The 9,823-nt window shown below is 40.0% G+C and overlaps 1 protein-coding gene across 1 annotated transcript; it reads right to left on the reverse strand.

The window, feature by feature from the left end:
* Window positions 1–3,448: 3,448 nt before the first annotated feature.
* On the reverse strand, window positions 3,449–4,483 carry LOC128116628 (melanoma-associated antigen B4-like). The gene has a single exon (XM_052748059.1). It carries the CDS (start codon window positions 4,481–4,483, stop codon window positions 3,449–3,451), a length of 1,035 nt encoding a protein of 344 aa, XP_052604019.1.
* Window positions 4,484–9,823: the final 5,340 nt, after the last annotated feature.

Genomic DNA, 9,823 nt, shown 5'->3' on the forward strand with positions numbered 1-9,823 from the left:
GTACAACTAGGGCAGATGTTAATGATCTATTTTTTTTCCTACAAACTTGCCTTCTTTGCTTCCTCAGGTCTCCAGGATGACTATTAACCAGATGCTCCTCCACTCACACCTCCTGCTGAATGTGAGCTCACCAATTCCGGACTCCTCTTCCCCACATCACCCCATGCCCACAGGAAGTATTCAGACTTGAATGGGTGTTCCTATACCCAAAGAGTCTGGAATGTTTGGATGGGAGCTCCACCTCAACCCCTGGCACCCTGGCACCCTGGCATCCCCATACCCAAAGAGTCTAGAGTAGGAGCTCCACCTCACACAGCTCCTCCCCAAACCCGCCCCTTCAAAGCCACCCAAACACAGCTCCTACCCCAGAGAGGCTCAGGACGACTCCCACAGGGGATATATAAGCTGCATCCCCCAAAACAGACTCGTGGTTCTTCTGGTCTTGTCCCCTTCTCCTGTCTGCGGGGCCAGGGAATCACCTGGGAGCGCTTTAACCCTTAAACCTGGACTTTCCAATTTGGTCTGATCTGTTTTGTTGCAAAGGTGGAGAGGCCTTCAGCAGGCCTAAAACTTATCAAAATAGAGAAAGATAAAAGCCCAGAGGCAAAAGATAGACAGGATAATTTAAGTTAAGAAAAGCTGGCTAGAAATAAGTCAAGCCAAGGCCAGACATTTCCAAGAATGAATAAACCTCTGTGTGTATTTATTTGGGAGCTGGGTGGTGGACCCCCAAAAGAGTCAAAAGAGTAAAAAGAGAAAAAAAACAACAACAGCATACCTTTCTTCACTACCCAAATATGAACCCATCTCTTAGAGTATGACAAGCTATACTCTAAATAACCTAATTAAGATATTCTCTTGGGACCCACACTGAAATATTAGGACAAGCTCAGGGAATCTTGGGGAAGAGAGAGAAGAAGGATTGCAGGAGCCAGAGGGGTCAAGGACATCACATGAATACCCACAGAAAAAGACTAACCTGGCTCATAGAAACTCACAGAAACTGAACCAATGACCAGGGAGCCTTCATGGGACGGAAGCACTCTGCATATATGTGACAGTTGTGTAGCTTGGTACTCTTGTGGGACTCCTAAGAATGGGAGCAGAGACTGTCCCCAATGCTTTTGCTGGCTCTTAGGAAGGAACCTATTTCAATCATACTGGGTTACCTTGCCTAGCCTAAACATAAGAGGAGGTGCTGAGTCTTACTGCAACTTGATATGACATGCTTTGTTGATACCTGTGGGTGGTCTGCCCTTTTCTGAACAGAAACAGAGGAGGAATATATTAGGGGTGGGTTGGGGAAGAGAATGGGAGAATAGGGGGACTGTAAAATAAATAATAAATTAAATAATAAAAAATGATGTCCTCTTGGAGGATGGGAATATGGCCTAGTCAGAAGAACACTTGCTGTACAACTGTGAGAGCCTGAGTTCAAGTATCCACACCCATGTAAAAACTTGGTGCATAGGAAATAGGAGGATCCAAAGTTCCAAACAGCCAGCTCATGCACTAAGGACAGGTCCTGACTCAGCCTGGGCGAAGGGAGGAGGGGACTGGCCCTGCCTCAGTTGAATCTACCAGGCTGAGCTGAATCCCCAGGGGAGTCCTTGCCCTGGAGGAGATGGGAATGGGGGGGGTGAGCTGAGAGGAGGGCAGGGGGGAGGCTGGAGGAGGGAGGACAGGGGAATCCGTGGCTGATATGTAAAATTAAATTCAATTATAAAATAATTTTTTTTTAAAAAGAAAGAAATAGGAGGATCCATTGAAGTCACTGTCTACTAGCCTAGCTCCAGGTTCAGTGAGGGAGCCTGTCTCACGAAATAAAGAGTATGATGGAACAGGACATTCAGTGTTCTTCATTGGTCTCAATGCAAGAATGCACATGTAGCTTGAGTTTTCCTGCCTGGCCCACAGTCAGGGCAAATCTCTCTCACCTGCTAGTCCCACAGCCGCTCAGACCCGACCAAGTAAACACAGAGACTTATATTGGTTTCAAACTGTATGGCCGTGGCAGACTTCTTGCTAACTGTTCTTACAGCTTAAATTAATCCATTTCTATAAATCTATACCTTGCCACGTGGCTCGTGGCTTACCGGCATCTTCACATGCTGTTTCTCATCATGGCGGCTGGCAGTGTCTCTCTCTGACTCAGCCTTCCACTTCCCAGCTTTATTCTCCTCCTTGTCCCACCTATACTTCCTGCCTAGCCAATGGCCAATCAGTGTTTTATTTATTGACTAATCCGCAACACATTTGTCATACAGAACATCCCACAGCATGCACACGTGTGTGTGCATGTACCACATGCTTGCACATTCATATGTGCATACATACAGACACAAAATATGTCCTTTTATTAAAATAGAATATGGGTCTACCAGCCCATACCAAGAAAGACAACTCAGTGGTTTCTTGTTCCTCTTATCAGAATAGTATTACTAATACTTGTTAGAGAATCCTAGGACATCATGTGTGTAGTTTTTGCATGGTATTTACATGCACTAGTGCAATCACTTAGACTGCTTCCATTCTTATCAGAGGTGGCCACTTACTTCTGGTACTTTTAAAGTTCCAAATAAATGCTCAAGAGTTGGTCTCTCTGCTGAAAGATAATGCTACCTGAGGTTTTGGTCTTTGATTACCATCCCCACATTTTTACCTAACCCACTATGCATCACTGGGAGTTTTGTGCACTGAAAATGGAAATTCCTAATGTTCCAAACTAACTTCATCAAATAATTTACATTTGTCTGGTGTTTGAAATCTTTAGTTCTTTATATTATCTTTTTACTTGTCTTCATATCATATCTCACCCTCTTCCTTATTTGTAGCTATGACTAGGCTCTAAATTCCTCTTGAATGCTGACTGAATTGGGTTTTGGGGTCCAAAGAACAGATGCTCTAATAAGCATTGGAGATAATAATGACACAATGAAAGAGTGAATAAGAAGTTTATTATAATTTATTAGTTCATACATTGAGTAAAGTAATCAAATCCAGGTTTGTGTCAATTGATATTACAAACAACAGACAAAACCATACATCCAATTAGGAATTTATCATGGTATCTGTTTCACCAATGTGTGACACTACATTTCCATGGGACTCACTTTTACAATTTCATGTTACCTTATCCAATACAAAAAGAAATTTGTGGAAAATTTTCAGTTGGTTTTTAAAGTAACAAAACTCTTTGGTTGTAAAATTGAAATGCAATAATAAATGTGTCAAGCATAACATCAAGAAACAAAGGCTGTGAAACAAATTAATTTTCCATTAATGGAACATTTGCAACTCACCAAAGCAATTATATATATCATTTACTCATTGTATAACAGAAAAAAAAAGAAAATATATGCTTTATTCCTGTGACCCATAAATCCCCCACTACATAGAAGGCTGACTCCTTTTCAAACAGAAAGTGAAAGCTCAACCTTGGTTGCAGCTATTTGTGAGAGGAGTTACAGGACATGCACCTGGGATGAGCACTGGCCATGACAGCTGTGCAAGCCAAGACTGGAGATCCTGGCTGTGCTCTCTCCATTTGATCTTTAAGAGCTTCTTCATATGGAGTAGGGAAGAAGCTAGGAATGGTGTCATTGATCTTAGCCCAAACTTCCAGGACTTTCATTTTGCTGGTTTCTACATGGGCCCGGGAACCCCACAGGAAATAATATCTAGGGGATTTACCCTCAGACATCTTGCGGATCTCAAGGTAATTTTGCTCAACCAGATCTTTGGTTATGAGCCTTCGGGGCTCCCCAAAGATCAAATGCTTCCTCCCTGCATACACTCCTAACACACTCAGGAATTTCCAGACCTCTTCCTCAGTGGCACGATTGCCTTTTGTGAATATCAGACCCAAGATGGTCATCAGGAGACCCATCTTTGGCAACCCCCTCTTGCCACTTAGAATTTCATCAGTGGAGAGACCTAGCTTGCTGACAATAGCATAGGACTGACTATTGGGATTGATTTTCTTCAACTGCATTGCAAAGATCATTTCCATGCGGGAGGAAGATTTCCTGAGGATGTCAGAAAACTGTGTTTTGTATTTCTTGTTGACAACCTTCAGCATATCAGCATCTGTAAACTGCTCACTCTTCTTAAACTTCTCAAGCAGGAACTCTACCAACATGCTAGCCTTCTTGGTAAGAGCATCTCGGCATATTGGCTGAGTGAAGGCTTCTGCCTGGAATGCACGTGGACTTCCCCCAACAGCACGGACATCATGACCCCCAGCACCTAGATCAGAGCCTGTGCAGGACATAACTGCATCAGGAGAGGCAGAAAATGCAGCTCCCTGAGGAGCACAAGCATTAGAAGAGCTTGGGGAATTAGCTTGGCCAACAGGAGGACATGCTGATTCTCTCCGAACAGCAGGTTGAGCACCCTGGAGACCTTGGCTCTCCTCAGGTGCCTGATTACCATGACGATGTTTGGAACGGGAGTGGCCCTTATTCTTGTGGCTCCTAGGCATGACTGCAGGGGTCAAAGGCAAAGGTCAGGACTGTAGTTGGAGAACTGGCAAGGCAGGAACCTGGAGGGATACAATGACAACATGTGAGCACCATATCATCACAAAATAAAGAATACTTTGCTTTTAGGAAGGTCTCCTTCTCTGTTTTCCTGGAGGGCAACATACTGTGTTCCTGCTCTCTTGTTCAGCTTGGTCAGGACTCCTGTTCTGTAGGTCAGCTTGATTCCCAAGAACCTTGCAAAAGAAATTAGAGTTTGTTAGACTGTTGTATGATAGCCCAGTTGGGGATTCCTAGAGTGAGAAAACAGAGTGTCCCCCCTAAATAAGAGTCAAAATGCTCATGGTTTACATTCCCAACCATATATCCATGGTTGGTAAAGTCTGAATACCCACTTGTCACTGTTACTCTGAAGTTCGTGCTACAAACTTCTATAGTTGCACGCAGGAAAACTCAAAGAGCATTTTACTGCTACCACTTTGTTCAAGAGACCTCAGGACTCCTAGTGCTGGCATGAGAGGAGATATTCTAGAGCCCTTGCTGTTACCAAGAATCTGATGCCCACAATGAACAAAGTCCTTACCAGGCAAGGCCCCTAGCAACAAAGTACCATCTCCCTATCCTATCAGAAACAAATGGAGGTAATATATCATTTTGGGGGGTGAGGGTGGGGCTTCCCTGATCCACTCATGATATCACACAGAGTTCTGGTGTGTGCCCCCTTCCCTACCAGTTATGGAACATGAAATCTCCCTAATCTTAACAATGAACTTGTTTGTAACACAGCAAGTTCCAAGAATTCTCCTTCTGCTGCCTGAATCAACCAGCCTCGCACCTGAGACGTCATTCCCTGAGAGATGCCTTGGTAAAGTTAATGGCCGCTTGTCCTAACTACCGTGTTCCAGAACTCTGGAGACAAGAGTAGGGTAGGACCTGCATGACCTCTTTTCCAGGAAGATGAATTATAGTTTGAGGGGAATCACTGAGGTTTAGGGTTGTCATCATTTTAATTCAGATTATCCCCCAAGGCACATAACAATACTTAGATGACTCTCTTACTTGATCAGAGGCCACACTTCTCAGACGAAAGCCTTGTCCCCGCAGGCTGGGGAAGCGGAAGTCAGAGTCATCTTCTTCCTGCCAACCCCCACATTCTTTTCTAGTTCTTGGAATAGAACCCCGAGGGTGGTCAGTTCCATTGTTCCAAAGAGGAGGGGGAGAGTTCATAGAGGGGAAAAACAGACTTTTTTCCTATTGATTTTTCAAGGGGCTAGGATACCTTTTGAATGAGCTGAGTTGGGAACTAAAGACCTCATTTCCATTAGAGTCCTGAAATGGGAAGGAAGATGAAGGAATTTTGAGCTTAAGATTCATGTCCACCACCTTACCATAAATTATGGATAGGGCCCTAGGAGGTCAATTTTCTTTTGGGGATAGAGCCCTGAGTCATCAAAAAAGTTTTCTCTCCTTTCTTTCTGGGAATGCCTGTATAGCCCAGGCTGGCCTGGAACTCCTGTTCATCCTTCCTGAGCTTCTAGAACCCTGAGTTAACACTAATAATAAAAAAATTATATTTTTATTTTCATTTTGAGGCAGCTTCTAGCTATGTAGTCCAATATAGCGTCAGACTTGCTGTATAACTCAGGACATCTTTTAATATTAGGAATTTATTTTGAAATAGTGTTTCATGGTATATTTTTTAATTTAATTATTTTAGTTTTTTTATAATTTCATATATGTTTTACGTCATTTTCTCCCTTCTTCAGCTCCCTCTAAAATTCACAGCTTCTTTTTCAATTACACATACACATGTACACACATTTTGATAGTATTTTGGGTTAGGACCACAGTTTGAGACTCTTAGTAAAAGTTTTTACTTCTCTGTAGACTCATTTATATTGGTCGTTTAAATTTAATTCATGTACTTAGAGTAATATAATAAATATTTCAATGAAAATATCCTCAAAATTTAAACAATAGTACAGAGGATAGAATAATAAATCCAATTATCTGACCTTTCTCGTCTTGAAGCTATATTCTTATGAGAAGCACTGTGTTCATTTAAAAGTTTCTTATCAGTAGTTGCACTTTATAGGCAATGTTTTATAAATACATTAGGTGTGTTGTCTTTTATGTTGCTATGTTGTCAGACACTACTTTTATTCATTTATATCTTAAGAAATACAGGATATTAATTTTTTTAATTCTAAAATTCCTATCAGTTTAACTGAGACAGTCGATTAGCTTCAACTGTTTGGGAGGCCCCCAGTCTGTGGGACCGGGACATGTCCTTAGTGCATGAGCTGGCTTTTTGGAACCTAGGGCCTACGCTGGGACACTTTGCTCAGCCTGAAAGTGAAAGGAGGAGGGGACTGGACCTGCCTCAACTGAATCTACCAGGCTGAGCTGAATCCCCAGGGGAGTCCTTGCCCTGGAGGAGATGGGAATGGGGGGTGGATTGGGGTGCAGGGGGGACGCGGGAGGAGGGAGGACAGGGGAATCCATGGATGATATGTAAAATTAAATTAAATTATAAAAGAAAAAAATTTCCTATCAATTTATTACTAGAAATTCTTTGGGAAGACTCTTTATTTTCCTTCATTTATCATGTTGTCATATTGATAATATGTAGTTATAACATTCCATTATTGATAGTAAATCCTTTATACAAACAAGATTCTTGTCTTTTTAGTTTACTGATATCATTTTTCTGATTATTTCATTTTTAGTTGGAATATGTATACATTTATTTATATAAATTATTATTTAACAATATTTTTATTCTTTGCAAGTTTAATACATGTATAGAATGCATATTAGTCATATCTAGCCAGCCAGCCTCCCTTCAACTTTCTGTACTGTTCCCCAAACTAACTCCCTCCCAAATTCATGTCCTCTTTTATGTATTGTTATTAATAATACATTTAATTCAGTTAGTGCTGCCCACAGGCATGTGACTATGTGGACATATACTGGGGCATAAGTGACCAACAAGCCACATCCAGAAAGGAGAGTAACTTTCTCTCAACACTCATCAATTGCAAATAGCTCCTTCAATAAGGATGGATCTTCATGGGCCCCTCCCCATCTATGTGGAAATTTTGGCTGGCTTCATCTTGTGCAGGCACTGTGCAGGTATCCAGAAATGGGATGAGTTGATAAGTGCAACATCCATGTCATGTCCAGAACTCATCTCTCCTTCCTGTCTGCCAACTCTTACACTCTTTCTGCCCCTTCTTTCATAAATTTCTCTAGGCCTTAGGTAGAGGAAACTTAATATAGATAAATGGCCCATTCACAACTGAACACTCAGAGTTATTTGTACTCAATAATTTGACCAATTAGGAGTCTCTGTAATAACAACTACCCACTGCAAAATATCGCTAGTGCTATTTTGTAGGCATTCAATTTTGCATGTATCTTCATTATTTTTATCAGCAGTTTCTCTATTAGTGTGATATTGATTCTCTAGTTTCCTGAATTTGAGGATATGTAATTTTTTTTCTTATAAACATATTTTATAGTTTTGTTTCAGTTTGGGTTTTTTTTCTTTTAGATAAAGTCTCTCTACATGGCCTTAGCCACCCAGGGACTTGCTTTTTGTCTCACATTGACTTTCAACTCCAGTCTTTTTGCCTCAGCCTCCTAAGTGCTGGTTGTACATGCGTGATGCAGAGCTATAAATATTTAATGAAACAAATGCTCCTATAGCCACCATAATTGCCATTTATAAAAAGTAATATTAATGAAGTTACTGAGTGGAGCTTAAATATTTGAAAAATTGAATATATTATTAATGTTCTATACTAGAGTTTATAATAGTATTAATATGGAGATATATATTAATATATTTTGAGACTATAATTATGTATACAAACACTAGGAAATGCAGCGGAATTATACAAAAGTTTCATAATAATCCATGTGTTTGTCTACTGTGTTATATTTTGCTTATTAATGATAAGAGAGAAACTTGATGAAATTGAACCACTAGTGACATATGTCTTTTTATTTTGTAGAACTGAAAGTTTCACAAAAACAAATTAAAAAATTATCCTACTGAATGTGTTCATGTATGATCCAGTAAAACAAATTCCACTCTAAATAGATAATTCAGAAGAGATTTATTTTATGCATAGGCTATTTTAGAGAAGTTTCATATTTTAAGAAAATTGGACAAAATGTTCTTTCACCAGAAATTGCCACATCTAATCTGCTTTTGTATCTCTTGATGTTAACATCTTGCATTAGTGAGCTATATGTGTTACTATAAATGACTTAATATTGATGTATATTTATTAAGCAGCATTTACATTATGATTCACTTTAAGTAGTCTATGATCTTATAAAATATTTGTACATCTGCCATTATGGAATCATGTGAATCATATTACTACAGTAAGTCTTTTGTGTTGGACTTAATCATTTATATTTCCTTCTTCTTGAACACCTTAGCTTTTTGTGAAATGATTTATCTTTTAAAAATTATTTATTCTTTGACATTTTCACACACACACACACACACACACACATATATATATATATATAATAAGTTTTTTATCATATTCACACATAATTCCTTCTCTTATCTCCTTTATCTACACCTCTGGTACCCTTGTCCCTAACTTATTGCTCTCTTTTGTCTGTTTTTATAACCCACTTATCTTTTTCTTTTTTTTTTTTTTTTTTGTTTTTCAAGACAGGGTTTCTCTGTGTAGCTTTGCGCCTTTCCTGGATCTCGCTCTCTAGACCAGGCTGGCCTCAGACTCACAAAGATCCACCTGCCTCTGCCTCCCGAGTGCTGGGATTAAAAGTGTGTGCCACCACCGCCCAGCCGTACCCACTTATCTTAATTAGGATTATTTGCATAGACAAAGTTGTGTAATTATTTCTAGTGTCATGGTCAACTTAATAGTGGCTATATTACTGAAGGAAAAATATCTTTCTATACCCCAGCAGCCATTAACTGCCAAAAGCTTCCTGATAGAGATGGGACCTCATGAGCCCCCTCTCTTATCCTTAATATAATGCTGACAGGCCAATCTTGTACAGTTCTTATGAACATGCCCATAGCTTCTAGTAAGTTCATAAGTGAAACAGCTAAGTCAACTCCAGAAGGTATTATTTCAAGATACTCCTCCCCATCCTCTAGCTCTTTCCACAACTACTTCTGTAATGTTCCCTAAGCCTTGTTAGAAAGGTAATGCAGATGTTCCATTTAGTATCGAGTACCCTATAGCCCCTTGTTCTTAGCATTGACTAATTATGAATCTCTTCATTTAAAGCTTTTAAAATGGTTTCCATGATTTTGTCTTTTTTATAACTGTATAACGTTGGAACCA

The sequence above is a fragment of the Peromyscus californicus genome, unplaced genomic scaffold (assembly GCF_007827085.1).
Source record: "Peromyscus californicus insignis strain IS unplaced genomic scaffold, ASM782708v3 Scaffold_10__1_contigs__length_136768540, whole genome shotgun sequence".
Taxonomy (NCBI): Eukaryota; Metazoa; Chordata; class Mammalia; order Rodentia; family Cricetidae; genus Peromyscus; species Peromyscus californicus.